The following is a 19,889-nucleotide window of genomic DNA, read 5'->3' on the forward strand; positions in this document are numbered from 1 at the left end:
TAGTCAACCATCCACAGGAAGCAGGTTCATATTCAAGCTTTGCACTTAATTCTTTTGATCCATTCCATTTTTTGTCATTCGATGCATGTGGTTAATATTTTTCGTGATCTCCATTCCATTTAGCGATTAAAACGTCCAACGTATTTAGTGATTCGTACGACAGAAGTTCTTTTCTGTCACTCAAAATTCACTGAAAATTGTAACTTAACACAGTGTTTATCTATTCTATATAAAATTATGTTTGCTCGATCTCGTCAATGAAGTTAAAACGCGCATTACCGAGGAACACCTAGTTCCTGCACTTTTCCGGATTCAAGGCATGAATCTAGGTCTTTTGGTATGTGCTTTTTATTTGCTCAATTTATTTGATGTTGTTTACGTTTGTAAGATTTTCTGTCAACTTTACATTATACATTTCCAGCAATCCAACTGTGCATACGGTTTGATACTAATGGCATTTTACTGGACTACAGAGGCACTTCCGGTGTCGATTACTGCTTTACTTCCGGTCGCTTTGTTTCCGATCATGGGTGTGGGCAAAGTCGCGCCAATTGCTTCAAAATACTTCAATGTAAGTGGATTCTCAATAACTGTAAAACAATCTTTTTAAAAACACTTTAAAATGTTTAGTGTTCAGATTCCATGGCAATTTAGTTTAAACGGCGACAGCTAAAATTTCGTGTTAAATATGAGTTCCTGTAATACTCTGGATAGACAAAAGTCTTTAAATTATAACAGCCATGCACAAAATATACCATAATATAACATCAAGTAGTCATGCTAGACTAGCAGAGTCTACACTGTACGCACGTCTTATCATGTGCCAGAGGAAAATGTTACAATGGTCTTGATAACAAACCTTATGGATTTTGGTCATTAACTAGTAGAGCAGTGTAGTGTCGTCCTGTCTATTTAAAGTTTTGGTCGATTTAAAGTTGTTGATGTTTTCCTTTGTAACGTGTGGAATTTTATATGGTATGCTGTAGCCTACCATCTTTAATCTGATCGGAGCATTAACGGTTGCCATAGCGATAGAAAGATGGGGTGTCCATAAGAGATTTGCGCTACGTTTCCTCTTGGTGTTTGGGACGACACCTTCGTGGTAAGGTAATCTACGTAAAGGTTTGCACACATTCCTATAGAGTAGGCCGACACTACACAGTCCTATAGAGTAGGCCGACACTACACAGTCCTAGAGAGTAGGCTGGCACAACACAATCCTATAGAGTAGGACGGCACTACACAGTCCTATAGAGTAGGCCGACACTACACAGTTCTAGAGAGTAGACCGCACTACACAATCCTATAGAGTAGGCCGACACCACACAGTCCTATAGAGTAGGCCGGCACTACACAGTCCTAGAGAGTAGGCTGGCACAACACAATCCTATAGAGTAGGACGGCACTACACAGTCCTATAGAGTAGGCCGGCACTACACAGTCCTAGAGAGTAGACCGCACTACACAATCCTATAGAGTAGGCCGACACCACACAGTCCTATAGAGTAGGCCGGCACTACACAATCCTATAGAGTAGGCCGTCACCACACAGTCCTAGAGAGTAGGCTGGCACAACACAGTCCTATAGAGTAGGCCGACACTACACATTCCTATAGAGTAGGCCGACACTACACAGTCCTACAGAGTAGGCTGGCATAACACAGTCCTATAGAGAGTAGAGGCCTACAGCTAGAGGCCTACACTACACAATTCTATAGAGTAGGCCGGCACTACACAGTCCTATAGAGTAGGCCGACACTACACAGTCCTATAGAGTAGGCCGGCACAACACAGTCCTATAAAGTAGGACGACACTACACAGTCCTATTGAGTAGGCCGTCACCACACAGTCCTAGAGAGTAGGCTGGCACAACACAGTCCTATAGAGTAGGCCGACACTACACAGTCCTATAGAGTAGGCCGTCACCACACAGTCCTAAAGAGTAGGCCGGCACAACACAGTCCTATAGAGTACATGTAGGCCGACACTACACATTCCTATAGAGTAGGCCCACACTACACAGTCCTATACAGTAGGCCCACACTACACAGTCCTATACAGTAGGCCGACACAACACAGACCTATAGAGTAGGCCGACACTACACATTCCTATAGAGTAGGCCGACACTACACAGTCCTATAGAGTAGCTAGAGGCCCACACTACACAGTTCTATAGAGTAGGCCGACACTACACAGTCCTAGAGAGTAGGCCGGCAATACACAGTCCTATAGAGTAGGCCGGCACTACACAGTCCTATAGAGTAGGCCGTCATCACACAGTCCTAGAGAGTAGGTCGGCACTACACAGTCCTATAGAGTAGGCCGACACTACACAGTCCTATATAGTAGGCCGACACTACACAGTCCTATAGAGTAGGCCCACACTACACAGATTTATAGAGTAGTCCGTCACCACACAGTCCTATAGAGTAGGCCGGCACTACACAGTCCTATAGAGTAGGCCGGCACTACACAGTCCTATAGAGTAGGCCGACACTACACAGTCCTATAGAGTAGGCTGGCACAACACAGTCCTATAGAGTAGCTAGAGGCCCACACTACACAGTTCTATAGAGTAGACCGGTGTAACGTTGAAAATGGACCTCCGTTAATAATTGATCTCGGGTCAGTTTTCAACGTTGATAACGGACCCCGAATGCCGTTGAAAATTGAACATGCCGTTGAAAATTGACAGTGTCTAGGGTCAATTCTCAACTGCAGGTCTGTTGAAAAATGATTGTTGAAAAATGACCTTGGCAAACTATCAACGGATGGTCTGTTGAAATATGACCCTAGTACATTCACATATATAACTGTTGCACCAACATAATTCTCGAATTCTATTATCGCCATTCCTAATATAAGCCCCACTTCTGTGCTGGTATTTAAATTACGTATTCACCTCGATTTGAATTGAATTTTGGTATTGTTATCTTCGTAACAAATACCTCATTTAAATATTTTAGGTGCTTGTATGTTTATTATGGAGAAAACGGCACTACAAAACTTTCATTTTTTCTATAGTCATTTTGTTCGTCCGTGTAGATAATGTTAATTTAATTGTTCTCAGACTGAGGAATTGCTATATAACACTGAGGTTACGTAGTAAATAAAAAGAAATTGTTGTTATCAACTGCATGCAAAGTTTGTACTATGTGGTGTTCACTTCCGAGTACCAGTGGATAGTGTTACAAAACTATAATTATGGGATATTATTAATTTGTTTCTTAATGATTTTTTATGATTAAATTTTCGACGATTTTACGTTTGTCAGATATTCAGTAATTGTTAATATATATTTATTCCCTGCAATACAAGAATGCATGTATTATATATCTGCGTATGGATCAGTTATGTTGTGTTCTGCGTATGGTTGTGTTGTGTTGTGATATTGTGTTGTTATGTTGTGTGGTGTTGTGTGATGTGTTGTTATTTGTGGCTGTGTCATGTTATTGTGTTGTGTGTCATTGGTGTGTTGTTGTGTGCTGTTTGGCTGTGTGTTGTGTTGTTGTTCCCACAGGGACCTGGCACGAAAATTTTTAACCAATAGTATACATATTTATATTATAGTATCTTATATATTATAGTACTATAATGTATATATGTATACTATTGGTTAGAAATTTTCGTGACAAGTCCCTGTGGTTGTTCCGTGTTTGTACAATATTTTGATTAGAGTTATTCCCCTTGATTTCCGGAAGTATATAATGATTCTTTAATTAATTAATGACTAATAAATGGGTAGGGCTGGAGTGTTGATGATAGTTTCTAAATTTACAGTTACATGTAGGAAAGATATATTAGCAAATGGAAAGTTGATTAAAGTTGAAATATATTAAGTATTTAATTATTGAAATTCTGTATACCAGGAATAATTTACTGATTCTAAGTTAAGTAGCTCAGAATGATTGTCAATGGGGAGCACGATGTTAGAGGCGAATCTCTGCCTCGGCAAGGTTCTGTCGTGATAATGTGTACTTTGTACACGAGGAACTGACTGTCATAGTGAAGCAGCCTCTTTACTTAGACCTGTGGTATTGAAGATACAGGGTGCTCAAGGTGATTCAGTTGTTGTATTTACCAGGTGTAAATGAATCGGATCATGGTTGTTAACATGTGATTATGAGTCAAGTAGACTAGCCATTTATTTGTATATATTGTTGGCAGTATTTAGTTTGTTGTGTTTAACAGTGCCTGGGTCCAAGATAGAACTTGGTAACGGACCGTACTACAGTTGTAGTTGCAGTACAGAGTAGCAACAGGCATAGTCGGTCACGCGACCGTTACAATGTTGTTACGTGATGTTTTTGTGATGTAATGTTAGGTGGTGTTGTATTGTTGTTGTGTTGTGTGTTGTGGTGTGGTTGTGTCGTGTGTTGTTGTGTGATGTTTTATTGTGATTTTGTGTTGTGTTATGTTGTGTGATGTTGTCGTGTGTTGTGTTATGTTTTACTGTGTTGTTTTGAGGTGGTGTTATATTGTTGCTGCGTGGTTGTGTGTTGTGGTTATGTTGTGTTATGTGTTGTTGTTATGTTGTGTTGTGTTGTGAGGTGTGTTGTGTTTTTGTAGTGTTGTGTGTTGTTGTTGGGTGGTGTTGTGTTGTTGTTGCGTGTTTGTGTGATGTGTATTTGTGTTATGTTGTGTGATGTGCTGTTGTGTGATGTGCTGTTGTGTAATGTTGTGTTGTGTGATGTTGTGTTGTGTAGTGTTGTTGATTGTTGTTGTGTTGTTGTTGTATTGTTGTTGCGTGGTTGTGTGTTGTGGTGTGGTTGTGATGTGTGTTGTTGTGTTGTGTGATGTTGTGTCGTGTTGTTGTGTAATGTTGTCTTGTGATGTGTGTAGTGTGATGTTGTGTTTAGTGTGATACGTTGTTGTGTTGTGTGATGTTATGTTGTGTGGTGTTGTGTTGTGTGGTGTTGTGTTATTTTGTTGTGTTTTGCTGTGTGGTTTGATGTGGTGTTGTGTGGCGTTGTGTTGTGTAGTGTTGTTGGTGTGTTGCTGTGCTGTGTGGTTTCGTGGTGTTGTGGTGTTGTGTTGTGTTGTTGTGTAAAAACGAGTTCTTATGGGATCACTTTTCAACTGGGTCTATTTTCAACGGGTCGGTCTAAAAAGTGCGCTGAAAATTCAGTTTTGAACGGTTTTCGGGGTCATTTTTCAAGGTCAGTTTTCAACGGGGGTCCATTTTCAACGTTACACCGACACTACAAAGTACCTACTCATATGGCGTTTTGATATTCAAATATTTCATAAATATTTCCCATTAGCACAGCAGACACATCGAAGTGTCAACATCTTTCCAGAATGCATTCGCCACATTCAACATGGTTTGTAACCAATAATACATTGCTTTAGAAATATACGTGATACTAAAGCATAAAACAGGTTGATTTCTGTACTGATGTGTTTCCAAACACACCATTTATTATACCAAACCCAGTTTATACGTCTGTGTTAGCTCATTTTATTTAAGTTTGTATATCTGATTTTTATATGTTAATACTTGGTTTTATGTTGTACATCTTACCTAACTACATTTAGGTTAATACTGGGTTTTATGTTGCCCATTCTGACCTTTCTAGGTTAATACTGGGTTTTATGTTGTCCACCTGACATTTCTAGGTTAATACTGGGTTTTATGTTGTCCACCTGACCTTTCTAGGTTAATACTGGGTTTTATGTTGTCCACCTGACATTTCTAGGTTAATACTGGGTTTTATGTTGTCCACCTGACATTTCTAGGTTAATACTGGGTTTTATGTTGTCCACCTGACATTTCTAGGTTAATACTGGGTTTTATGTTGTCCACCTGACATTTCTAGGTTAATACTGGGTTTTATGTTGTCCACCTGACATTTCTAGGTTAATACTGGGTTTTATGTTGTCCACCTGACATTTCTAGGTTAATACTGGGTTTTATGTTGTCCATGTTGTCCATCTCTGTAATTTCTAGGTTAATACTGGGTTTTATGTTGTCCATCTGACCTTTCTAGGTTAATACTGGGTTTTATGTTGTCCACCTGACATTTCTAGGTTAATACTGGGTTTTATGTTGTCCATCTCTGTAATTTCTAGGTTAATACTGGGTTTTATGTTGTCCACCTGACATTTCTAGGTTAATACTGGGTTTCATTTTGTCCATGTTGTCCAATCTGACCTTTCTAGGTTAATACTGGGTTTTATGTTGTCCACCTGACATTTCTAGGTTAATACTGGGTTTTATGTTGTCCACCTGACATTTCTAGGTTAATACTGGGTTTTATGTTGTCCACCTGTAATTTCTAGGTTAATACTGGGTTTTATTTTGTCCATCTCTGTAATTTCAATGTTAATACTAGGTTTTATGTTGTCCACCTGACATTTCTAGGTTAATACTGGGTTTTATGTTGTCCATTTCTAGTATACTGGGTTTTAATTTCTGAATGTTAATACTGGGTTTTATGTTGTCCACCTGACATTTCTAGGTTAATACTGGGTTTTATGTTGTCCACCTGACATTTCTAGGTTAATACTGGGTTTTATGTTGTCCACCTGACATTTCTAGGTTAATACTGGGTTTTATGTTGTCCACCTGACATTTCTAGGTTAATACTGGGTTTTATGTTGTCCATCTCTGTAATTTCTAGGTTTATACTGGGTTTTATGTTGTCCACCTGACATTTCTAGGTTAATACTGGGTTTTATGTTGTCCACCTGACATTTCTAGGTTAATACTGGGTTTTATGTTGTCCATCTCTGTAATTTCTAGGTTAATACTGGGTTTTATGTTGTCCACCTGACATTTCTAGGTTAATACTGGGTTTTATGTTGTCCACCTGACATTTCTAGGTTAATACTGGGTTTTATGTTGTCCATCTCTGTAATTTCTAGGTTAATACTGGGTTTTATGTTGTCCACCTGACATTTCTAGGTTAATACTGGGTTTTATGTTGTCCACCTGACATTTCTAGGTTAATACTGGGTTTTATGTTGTCCATCTGACATTTCTAGGTTAATACTGGGTTTTATGTTGTCCACCTGACATTTCTAGGTTAATACTGGGTTTTATGTTGTCCATCTCTGTAATTTCTAGGTTAATACTGGGTTTTATGTTGTCCACCTGACATTTCTAGGTTAATACTGGGTTTTATGTTGTCCACCTGACATTTCTAGGTTAATACTGGGTTTTATGTTGTCCACCTGACATTTCTAGGTTAATACTGGGTTTTATGTTGTCCACCTGACATTTCTAGGTTAATACTGGGTTTTATGTTGTCCACCTGACATTTCTAGGTTAATACTGGGTTTTATGTTGTCCACCTGACATTTCTAGGTAATACTGGGTTTTAGTTGTCCACTGAATTTCTAGGTTAATACTGGGTTTTATGTTGTCCACCTGACATTTCTAGGTTAATACTGGGTTTTATGTTGTCCATATCTGACCTTTCTAGGTTAATACTGGGTTTTATGTTGTCCACCTGACATTTCTAGGTTAATACTGGGTTTTATGTTGTCCACCTGACATTTCTAGTTAATACTGGGTTTTATGTTGTCCACTCTGTAATTTCTAGGTTAATACTGGGTTTTATGTTGTCCACCTGACATTTCTAGGTTAATACTGGGTTTTATGTTGTCCACCTGACATTTCTAGGTTAATACTGGGTTTTATGTTGTCCACCTGACATTTCTAGGTTAATACTGGGTTTTATGTTGTCCACCTGACATTTCTAGGTTAATACTGGGTTTTATGTTGTCCACCTGACATTTCTAGGTTAATATCTGGTTAATACTGGGTTTTATGTTGTCCACCTGACATTTCTAGGTTAATACTGGGTTTTATGTTGTCCACCTGACATTTCTAGGTTAATACTGGGTTTTATGTTGTCCATCTCTGTAATTTCTAGGTTAATACTGGGTTTTATGTTGTCCTCCTGTAATTTCTAGGTTAATACTGGGTTTTATGTTGTCCATCTCTGTAATTTCTAGGTTAATACTGGGTTTTATGTTGTCCACCTGACATTTCTAGTTATAATTTTCTAGGTTAATACTGGGTTTTATGTTGTCCACCTGTCTTTTTCTAGGTTTAATACTGGGTTTTATGTTGTCCACCTGACATTTCTAGGTTAATATGGGTTTTATGTTGTCCACCTGACATTTCTAGGTTAATACTGGGTTTTATGTTGTCCATCTCTGTACATTTCTAGGTTAATACTGGGTTTTATGTTGTCCACCTGACATTTCTAGGTTAATACTGGGTTTTATGTTGTCCACCTGACATTTCTAGGTTAATACTGGGTTTTATGTTGTCCATCTCTGACATTTCTAGGTTAATACTGGGTTTTATGTTGTCCATCTCTGTAATTTCTAGGTTAATACTGGGTTTTATGTTGTCCACCTGACATTTCTAGGTTAATACTGGGTTTTATGTTGTCCACCTGACATTTCTAGGTTAATACTGGGTTTTATGTTGTCCACCTGACATTTCTAGGTTAATACTGGGTTTTATGTTGTCCACCTGACATTTCTAGGTTAATACTGGGTTTTATGTTGTCCATCTCTGTAATTTCTAGGTTAATACTGGGTTTTATGTTGTCCACCTGACATTTCTAGGTTAATACTGGGTTTTATGTTGTCCACCTGACATTTCTAGGTTAATACTGGGTTTTATGTTGTCCATCTCTGACATTTCTAGGTTAATACTGGGTTTTATGTTGTCCATCTCTGACATTTCTAGGTTAATACTGGGTTTTATGTTGTCCACCTGACATTTCTAGGTTAATACTGGGTTTTATGTTGTCCACCTGACATTTCTAGGTTAATACTGGGTTTTATGTTGTCCACCTGACATTTCTAGGTTAATACTGGGTTTTATGTTGTCCACCTGTCCAATCTGACATTTCTAGGTTAATACTGGGTTTTATGTTGTCCATCTCTGTAATTTCTAGGTTAATACTGGGTTTTATGTTGTCCATCTCTGTAATTTCTAGGTTAATACTGGGTTTTATGTTGTCCATCTCTGTAATTTCTAGGTTAATACTGGGTTTTATGTTGTCCACCTGACATTTCTAGGTTAATACTGGGTTTTATGTTGTCCACCTGACATTTCTAGGTTAATACTGGGTTTTATGTTGTCCACCTGACATTTCTAGGTTAATACTGGGTTTTATGTTGTCCATCTGACATTTCTAGGTTAATACTGGGTTTTATGTTGTCCACCTGACATTTCTAGGTTAATACTGGGTTTTATGTTGTCCATCTCTGTAATTTCTAGGTTAATACTGGGTTTTATGTTGTCCATCTCTGTAATTTCTAGGTTAATACTGGGTTTTATGTTGTCCACCTGACATTTCTAGGTTAATACTGGGTTTTATGTTGTCCACCTGACATTTCTAGGTTAATACTGGGTTTTATGTTGTCCAATCTGTCATTTCTAGGTTAATACTGGGTTTCATTTTGTCCATGTTGTCCAATCTGACCTTTCTAGGTTAATACTGGGTTTTATGTTGTCCACCTGACATTTCTAGGTTAATACTGGGTTTTATGTTGTCCACCTGACATTTCTAGGTTAATACTGGGTTTTATGTTGTCCACCTGACATTTCTAGGTTAATACTGGGTTTTATGTTGTCCACCTGACATTTCTAGGTTAATACTGGGGTTTATGTTGTCCACCTGACATTTCTAGGTTAATACTGGGTTTTATGTTGTCCATCTCTTACATTTCTAGGTTTGACATTTCTAGGTTAATACTGGGTTTTATGTTGTCCACCTGACATTTCTAGGTTAATACTGGGTTTTATGTTGTCCACCTGACATTTCTAGGTTAATACTGGGTTTTATGTTGTCCACCTGACATTTCTAGGTTAATACTGGGTTTTATGTTGTCCACCTGACATTTCTAGGTTAATACTGGGTTTTATGTTGTCCACCTGACATTTCTAGGTTAATACTGGGTTTTATGTTGTCCATCTCTGTAATTTCTAGGTTAATACCACCTGACATTTCTAGGTTAATACTGGGTTTTATGTTGTCCACCTGACATTTCTAGGTTAATACTGGGTTTTATGTTGTCCACCTGACATTTCTAGGTTAATACTGGGTTTTATGTTGTCCACTCTGACTTTCTAGGTTTAATACTGGGTTTTATGTTGTCCACCTGACATTTCTAGGTTAATACTGGGTTTTATGTTGTCCACCTGACATTTCTAGGTTAATACTGGGTTTTATGTTGTCCACCTGACATTTCTAGGTTAATACTGGGTTTTATGTTGTCCACTCTGTAATTTCTAGGTTAATACTGGGTTTTATGTTGTCCACCTGTCATTTCTAGGTTAATACTGGGTTTTATGTTGTCCACCTGACATTTCTAGGTTAATACTGGGTTTTATGTTGTCCATCTCTGTAATTTCTAGGTTAATACTGGGTTTTATGTTGTCCACTCTGAATTTCTAGGTTAATACTGGGTTTTATGTTGTCCACCTGACATTTCTAGGTTAATACTGGGTTTTATGTTGTCCACCTGACATTTCTAGGTTAATACTGGGTTTTATGTTGTCCATCTCTGTAATTTCTAGGTTAATACTGGGTTTTATGTTGTCCATCTCTGACATTTCTAGGTTAATACTGGGTTTTATGTTGTCCACCTGACATTTCTAGGTTAATACTGGGTTTTATGTTGTCCATCTCTGTAATTTCTAGGTTAATACTGGGTTTTATGTTGTCCACCTGACATTTCTAGGTTAATACTGGGTTTTATGTTGTCCACCTGACATTTCTAGGTTAATACTGGGTTTTATGTTGTCCACCTGACATTTCTAGGTTAATACTGGGTTTTATGTTGTCCACCTGACATTTCTAGGTTAATACTGGGTTTTATGTTGTCCATCTCTGTAATTTCTAGGTTAATACTGGGTTTTATGTTGTCCATCTCTGACATTTCTAGGTTAATACTGGGTTTTATGTTGTCCACCTGACATTTCTAGGTTAATACTGGGTTTTATGTTGTCCACCTGACATTTCTAGGTTAATACTGGGTTTTATGTTGTCCATCTCTGTAATTTCTAGGTTAATACTGGGTTTTATGTTGTCCATCTCTGTAATTTCTAGGTTAATACTGGGTTTTATGTTGTCCATTCTGTAATTTCTAGGTTAATACTGGGTTTTATGTTGTCCACCTGACATTTCTAGGTTAATACTGGGTTTTATGTTGTCCACCTGACATTTCTAGGTTAATACTGGGTTTTATGTTGTCCACCTGACATTTCTAGGTTAATACTGGGTTTTATGTTGTCCATCTGACATTTCTAGGTTAATACTGGGTTTTATGTTGTCCACCTGACATTTCTAGGTTAATACTGGGTTTTATGTTGTCCACCTGACATTTCTAGGTTAATACTGGGTTTTATGTTGTCCACCTGACATTTCTAGGTTAATACTGGGTTTTATGTTGTCCATCTCTGTAATTTCTAGGTTAATACTGGGTTTTATGTTGTCCACCTGACATTTCTAGGTTAATACTGGGTTTTATGTTGTCCACCTGACATTTCTAGGTTAATACTGGGTTTTATGTTGTCCACCTGACATTTCTAGGTTAATACTGGGTTTTATGTTGTCCACCTGTCATTTCTAGGTTAATACTGGGTTTTATGTTGTCCATCTCTGTCCATTTCTAGGTTAATACTGGGTTTTATGTTGTCCACCTGACATTTCTAGGTTAATACTGGGTTTTATGTTGTCCACCTGACATTTCTAGGTTAATACTGGGTTTTTTATGTTGTCCACTCTGAATTTCTAGGTTAATACTGGGTTTTATGTTGTCCACTCTGACATTTCTAGGTTAATACTGGGTTTTATGTTGTCCACCTGACATTTCTAGGTTAATACTGGGTTTTATGTTGTCCACCTGACATTTCTAGGTTAATACTGGGTTTTATGTTGTCCACCTGACATTTCTAGGTTAATACTGGGTTTTATGTTGTCCACCTGACATTTCTAGGTTAATACTGGGTTTTATGTTGTCCACCTGTCATTTCTAGGTTAATACTGGGTTTTATGTTGTCCATCTCTGACATTTCTAGGTTAATACTGGGTTTTATGTTGTCCATCTCTGTAATTTCTAGGTTAATACTGGGTTTTATGTTGTCCATCTCTGTAATTTCTAGGTTAATACTGGGTTTTATGTTGTCCACCTGACCTTTCTAGGTTAATACTGGGTTTTATGTTGTCCATCTGACATTTCTAGGTTAATACTGGGTTTTATGTTGTCCATCTCTGTAATTTCTAGGTTAATACTGGGTTTTATGTTGTCCATCTCTGTAATTTCTAGGTTAATACTGGGTTTTATGTTGTCCATCTCTGACATTTCTAGGTTAATACTGGGTTTTATGTTGTCACCTGACATTTCTAGGTTAATACTGGGTTTTATGTTGTCCATCTCTGAATTTCTAGGTTAATACTGGGTTTTATGTTGTCCTTCTGAATTTCTAGGTTAATACTGGGTTTTATGTTGTCCACCTGACATTTCTAGGTTAATACTGGGTTTTATGTTGTCCACCTGACATTTCTAGGTTAATACTGGGTTTTATGTTGTCCACCTGACATTTCTAGGTTAATACTGGGTTTTATGTTGTCCACCTGACATTTCTAGGTTAATACTGGGTTTTATGTTGTCCATCTCTGACATTTCTAGGTTAATACTGGGTTTTATGTTGTCCATATTGTCCAATCTGACATTTCTAGGTTAATACTGGGTTTTATGTTGTCCACCTGACATTTCTAGGTTAATACTGGGTTTTATGTTGTCCACTCTGACATTTCTAGGTTAATACTGGGTTTTATGTTGTCCACCTGTCATTTCTAGGTTAATACTGGGTTTTATGTTGTCCACCTGTCATTTCTAGGTTAATACTGGGTTTCATTTTGTCCATGTTGTCCATTCTGACCTTTCTAGGTTAATACTGGGTTTTATGTTGTCCACCTGACATTTCTAGGTTAATACTGGGTTTTATGTTGTCCACCTGACATTTCTAGGTTAATACTGGGTTTTTATGTTGTCCACCTGACATTTTCTAGGTTAATACTGGGTTTTATGTTGTCCACCTGACATTTCTAGGTTAATACTGGTTTTATGTTGTCCACCTGACATTTCTAGGTTAATACTGGGTTTTATGTTGTCCACCTGACATTTCTAGGTTAATACTGGGTTTTATGTTGTCCACCTGACATTTCTAGGTTAATACTGGGTTTTATGTTGTCCATTCTGACATTTCTAGGTTAATACTGGGTTTTATGTTGTCCACCTGACATTTCTAGGTTAATACTGGGTTTTATGTTGTCCACTCTGACATTTCTAGGTTAATACTGGGTTTTTATGTTGTCCACCTGTCCATTTCTAGGTTAATTTCTAGGTTAATACTGGGTTTTATGTTGTCCATTCTGACCTTTCTAGGTTAATACTGGGTTTTATGTTGTCCACCTGTAATTTCTAGGTTAATACTGGGTTTTATGTTGTCCACCTGACATTTCTAGGTTAATACTGGGTTTTATGTTGTCCACCTGACATTTCTAGGTTAATACTGGGTTTTATGTTGTCCACCTGACATTTCTAGGTTAATACTGGGTTTTATGTTGTCCATCTGACATTTCTAGGTTAATACTGGGTTTTATGTTGTCCACCTGACATTTCTAGGTTAATACTGGGTTTTATGTTGTCCATCTCTGACATTTCTAGGTTAATACTGGGTTTTATGTTGTCCACCTGACATTTCTAGGTTAATACTGGGTTTTATGTTGTCCATCTCTGTAATTTCTAGGTTAATACTGGGTTTTATGTTGTCCACCTGACATTTCTAGGTTAATACTGGGTTTTATGTTGTCCACCTGACATTTCTAGGTTAATACTGGGTTTTATGTTGTCCATCTGACATTTCTAGGTTAATACTGGGTTTTATGTTGTCCACCTGACATTTCTAGGTTAATACTGGGTTTTATGTTGTCCATCTCTGTAATTTCTAGGTTAATACTGGGTTTTATGTTGTCCACCTGACATTTCTAGGTTAATACTGGGTTTTATGTTGTCCATCTCTGTAATTTCTAGGTTAATACTGGGTTTTATGTTGTCCATCTCTGTAATTTCTAGGTTAATACTGGGTTTTATGTTGTCCACCTGACATTTCTAGGTTAATACTGGGTTTTATGTTGTCCACCTGACATTTCTAGGTTAATACTGGGTTTTATGTTGTCCACCTGACATTTCTAGGTTAATACTGGGTTTTATGTTGTCCACCTGACATTTCTAGGTTAATACTGGGTTTTATGTTGTCCACCTGACATTTCTAGGTTAATACTGGTTTTATGTTGTCCATTCTGACCTTTCTAGGTTAATACTGGGTTTTATGTTGTCCACCTGACATTTCTAGGTTAATACTGGGTTTTATGTTGTCCACCTGACATTTCTAGGTTAATACTGGGTTTTATGTTGTCCACCTGACATTTCTAGGTTAATACTGGGTTTTATGTTGTCCACCTGACATTTCTAGGTTAATACTGGGTTTTATGTTGTCCACCTGACATTTCTAGGTTAATACTGGGTTTTATGTTGTCCATCTCTGAATTTCTAGGTTAATACTGGGTTTTATGTTGTCCACCTGACATTTCTAGGTTAATACTGGGTTTTATGTTGTCCACCTGACATTTCTAGGTTAATACTGGGTTTTATGTTGTCCACTGACATTTCTAGGTTAATACTGGGTTTTATGTTGTCCATCTCTGTAATTTCTAGGTTAATACTGGGTTTTATGTTGTCCATCTCTGTAATTTCTAGGTTAATACTGGGTTTTATGTTGTCCATCTCTGACATTTCTAGGTTAATACTGGGTTTTATGTTGTCCATCTCTGTAATTTCTAGGTTAATACTGGGTTTTATGTTGTCCACCTGACATTTCTAGGTTAATACTGGGTTTTATGTTGTCCACCTGACATTTCTAGGTTAATACTGGGTTTTATGTTGTCCACCTGACATTTCTAGGTTAATACTGGGTTTTATGTTGTCCACCTGACATTTCTAGGTTAATACTGGGTTTCATTTTGTCCATGTTGTCCAATCTGACCTTTCTAGGTTAATACTGGGTTTTATGTTGTCCACCTGACATTTCTAGGTTAATACTGGGTTTTATGTTGTCCATCTGTAATTTCTAGGTTAATACTGGGTTTTATGTTGTCCACCTGACATTTCTAGGTTAATACTGGGTTTTATGTTGTCCACCTGACATTTCTAGGTTAATACTGGGTTTTATGTTGTCCACCTGACATTTCTAGGTTAATACTGGGTTTTATGTTGTCCACCTGACCATTTCTAGGTTAATACTGGGTTTTATGTTGTCCACCTGACATTTCTAGGTTAATACTGGGTTTTATGTTGTCCACCTGACATTTCTAGGTTAATACTGGGTTTTATGTTGTCCATCTCTGTAATTTTCTAGGTTAATACTGGGTTTTATGTTGTCCATCTCTGACATTTCTAGGTTAATACTGGGTTTTATGTTGTCCACCTGACATTTCTAGGTTAATACTGGGTTTTATGTTGTCCCCTCTGTAATTTCTAGGTTAATACTGGGTTTTATGTTGTCCACCTGACATTTCTAGGTTAATACTGGGTTTTATGTTGTCCATCTCTGTACATTTCTAGGTTAATACTGGGTTTTATGTTGTCCATCTCTGTACATTTCTAGGTTAATACTGGGTTTTATGTTGTCCCTCTGTAATTTCTAGGTTAATACTGGGTTTTATGTTGTCCACCTGACATTTCTAGGTTAATACTGGGTTTTATGTTGTCCATCTCTGTAATTTCTAGGTTAATACTGGGTTTTATGTTGTCCACCTGACATTTCTAGGTTAATACTGGGTTTTATGTTGTCCACCTGACATTTCTAGGTTAATACTGGGTTTTATGTTGTCCATCTCTGTAATTTCTAGGTTAATACTGGGTTTTTGTCCATGTTGTCCAATCTGACATTTCTAGGTTAATACTGGGTTTTATGTTGTCCACCTGACATTTCTAGGTTAATACTGGGTTTTATGTTGTCCACCTGACATTTCTAGGTTAATACTGGGTTTTATGTTGTCCATCTCTGTAATTTCTAGGTTAATACTGGGTTTTATGTTGTCCACCTGACATTTCTAGGTTAATACTGGGTTTTATGTTGTCCATCTCTGTAATTTCTAGGTTAATACTGGGTTTTATGTTGTCCACCTGACATTTCTAGGTTAATACTGGGTTTTATGTTGTCCACCTGACATTTCTAGGTTAATACTGGGTTTTATGTTGTCCACCTGACATTTCTAGGTTAATACTGGGTTTTATGTTGTCCATCTCTGTAATTTCTAGGTTAATACTGGGTTTTATGTTGTCCATCTCTGTAATTTCTAGGTTAATACTGGGTTTTATGTTGTCCATCTCTGTAATTTCTAGGTTAATACTGGGTTTTATGTTGTCCACCTGACATTTCTAGGTTAATACTGGGTTTTATGTTGTCCATCTCTGTAATTTCTAGGTTAATACTGGGTTTTATGTTGTCCACCTGACATTTCTAGGTTAATACTGGGTTTTATGTTGTCCACCTGACATTTCTAGGTTAATACTGGGTTTTATGTTGTCCATCTCTGTAATTTCTAGGTTAATACTGGGTTTTATGTTGTCCACCTGACATTTCTAGGTTAATACTGGGTTTTATGTTGTCCACTGACATTTCTAGGTTAATACTGGGTTTTATGTTGTCCACCTGACATTTCTAGGTTAATACTGGGTTTTATGTTGTCCATCTCTGTAATTTCTAGGTTAATACTGGGTTTTATGTTGTCCTCCTGACATTTCTAGGTTAATACTGGGTTTTATGTTGTCCATCTCTGAATTTCTAGGTTAATACTGGGTTTTATGTTGTCCATTCTGACATTTCTAGGTTAATACTGGGTTTTATGTTGTCCACCTGACATTTCTAGGTTAATACTGGGTTTTATGTTGTCCACCTGACATTTCTAGGTTAATACTGGGTTTTATGTTGTCCATCTGACATTTCTAGGTTAATACTGGGTTTTATGTTGTCCATCTGACATTTCTAGGTTAATACTGGGTTTTATGTTGTCCACCTGACATTTCTAGGTTAATACTGGGTTTTATGTTGTCCACCTGACATTTCTAGGTTAATACTGGGTTTTATGTTGTCCATTCTGACATTTCTAGGTTAATACTGGGTTTTATGTTGTCCACCTGACATTTCTAGGTTAATACTGGGTTTTATGTTGTCCACCTGACATTTCTAGGTTAATACTGGGTTTTATGTTGTCCATCTCTGTAATTTCTAGGTTAATACTGGGTTTTATGTTGTCCATCTCTGTAATTTCTAGGTTAATACTGGGTTTTATGTTGTCCACCTGACATTTCTAGGTTAATACTGGGTTTTATGTTGTCCACCTGACATTTCTAGGTTAATACTGGGTTTTATGTTGTCCACCTGACATTTCTAGGTTAATACTGGGTTTTATGTTGTCCACACTCTGTAATTTTCTAGGTTAATACTGGGTTTTATGTTGTCCACTCTGACATTTCTAGGTTAATACTGGGTTTTATGTTGTCCACCTGTCATTTCTAGGTTAATACTGGGTTTTATGTTGTCCACCTGTCATTTCTAGGTTAATACTGGGTTTTATGTTGTCCACCTGACATTTCTAGGTTAATACTGGGTTTTATGTTGTCCATCTCTGACATTTCTAGGTTAATACTGGGTTTTATGTTGTCCACCTGACATTTCTAGGTTAATACTGGGTTTTATGTTGTCCACCTGACATTTCTAGGTTAATACTGGGTTTTATGTTGTCCATCTCTGTAATTTCTAGGTTAATACTGGGTTTTATGTTGTCCATCTCTGTAATTTCTAGGTTAATACTGGGTTTTATGTTGTCCACCTGACATTTCTAGGTTAATACTGGGTTTTATGTTGTCCACCTGACATTTCTAGGTTAATACTGGGTTTTATGTTGTCCATCTCTGTAATTTCTAGGTTAATACTGGGTTTTATGTTGTCCACCTGACATTTCTAGGTTAATACTGGGTTTTATGTTGTCCATCTCTGTAATTTCTAGGTTAATACTGGGTTTTATGTTGTCCACCTGACATTTCTAGGTTAATACTGGGTTTTATGTTGTCCACCTGACATTTCTAGGTTAATACTGGGTTTTATGTTGTCCACCTGACATTTCTAGGTTAATACTGGTTTTATGTTGTCCACCTGTCATTTCTAGGTTAATACTGGGTTTTATGTTGTCCACCTGACATTTCTAGGTTAATACTGGGTTTTATGTTGTCCACCTGACATTTCTAGGTTTAATACTGGGTTTTATGTTGTCCACCTGACATTTCTAGGTTAATACTGGGTTTTATGTTGTCCACCTGACATTTCTAGGTTAATACTGGGTTTTATGTTGTCCACCTGACATTTCTAGGTTAATACTGGGTTTTATGTTGTCCATCTGACATTTCTAGGTTAATACTGGGTTTTATGTTGTCCACCTGACATTTCTAGGTTAATACTGGGTTTTATGTTGTCCATCTCTGTAATTTCTAGGTTAATACTGGGTTTTATGTTGTCCACCTGACATTTCTAGGTTAATACTGGGTTTTATGTTGTCCACCTGACATTTCTAGGTTAATACTGGGTTTTATGTTGTCCATCTCTGTAATTTCTAGGTTAATACTGGGTTTTTTATGTTGTCCATCTCTGACATTTCTAGGTTAATACTGGGTTTTATGTTGTCCACCTGACATTTCTAGGTTAATACTGGGTTTTATGTTGTCCACCTGACATTTCTAGGTTAATACTGGGTTTTATGTTGTCCACCTGACATTTCTAGGTTAATACTGGGTTTTATGTTGTCCATCTCTGTAATTTCTAGGTTAATACTGGGTTTTATGTTGTCCATCTCTGTAATTTCTAGGTTAATACTGGGTTTTATGTTGTCCATCTCTGTAATTTCTAGGTTAATACTGGGTTTTATGTTGTCCACCTGACATTTCTAGGTTAATACTGGGTTTTATGTTGTCCATCTCTGTAATTTCTAGGTTAATACTGGGTTTTATGTTGTCCATCTCTGTACATTTTATGTTAATACTGGGTTTTATGTTGTCCATCTCTGTAATTTCTAGGTTAATACTGGGTTTTATGTTGTCCACCTGACATTTCTAGGTTAATACTGGGTTTTATGTTGTCCCTCTCTGTACATTTCTAGGTTAATACTGGGTTTTATGTTGTCCACCTGAATTTCTAGGTTAATACTGGGTTTTATGTTGTCCATTCTGACATTTCTAGGTTAATACTGGGGTTTTACCTGATTTGTCCATTTCTATTTCTAGGTTAATACTGGGTTTTATGTTGTCCATCTCTGTAATTTCTAGGTTAATACTGGGTTTTATGTTGTCCATCTCTGAATTTCTAGGTTAATACTGGGTTTTATGTTGTCCACCTGACATTTCTAGGTTAATACTGGGTTTTATGTTGTCCACTCTGACATTTCTAGGTTAATACTGGGTTTTATGTTGTCCACCTGACATTTCTAGGTTAATACTGGGTTTTATGTTGTCCACCTGACATTTCTAGGTTAATACTGGGTTTTATGTTGTCCACCTGACATTTCTAGGTTAATACTGGGTTTTATGTTGTCCACCTGACATTTCTAGGTTAATACTGGGTTTTATGTTGTCCATCTCTGTAATTTCTAGGTTAATACTGGGTTTTATGTTGTCCACCTGACATTTCTAGGTTAATACTGGGTTTTATGTTGTCCACCTGACATTTCTAGGTTAATACTGGGTTTTATGTTGTCCATCTCTGTAATTTCTAGGTTAATACTGGGTTTTATGTTG

The 19,889-nt window shown here is 37.2% G+C and overlaps 1 protein-coding gene across 1 annotated transcript in view; it reads left to right on the forward strand.

Moving 5' to 3' along the window:
- The window catches only part of LOC138327411 (Na(+)/citrate cotransporter-like), a 36,909-nt gene that overhangs the window by 661 nt on the left and 16,359 nt on the right, over window positions 1-19,889 (forward strand). The window contains exons 2-3 of the mRNA XM_069273480.1: window positions 422-571; window positions 987-1,102. Of these exons, the coding sequence (XP_069129581.1) occupies window positions 422-571; window positions 987-1,102 (266 nt within the window). The remainder of the gene's footprint in view (window positions 1-421; window positions 572-986; window positions 1,103-19,889) is intronic.

Source organism: Argopecten irradians, chromosome 7 (genome assembly GCF_041381155.1).
Source record: "Argopecten irradians isolate NY chromosome 7, Ai_NY, whole genome shotgun sequence".
Classification (NCBI taxonomy): Eukaryota; Metazoa; Mollusca; class Bivalvia; order Pectinida; family Pectinidae; genus Argopecten; species Argopecten irradians.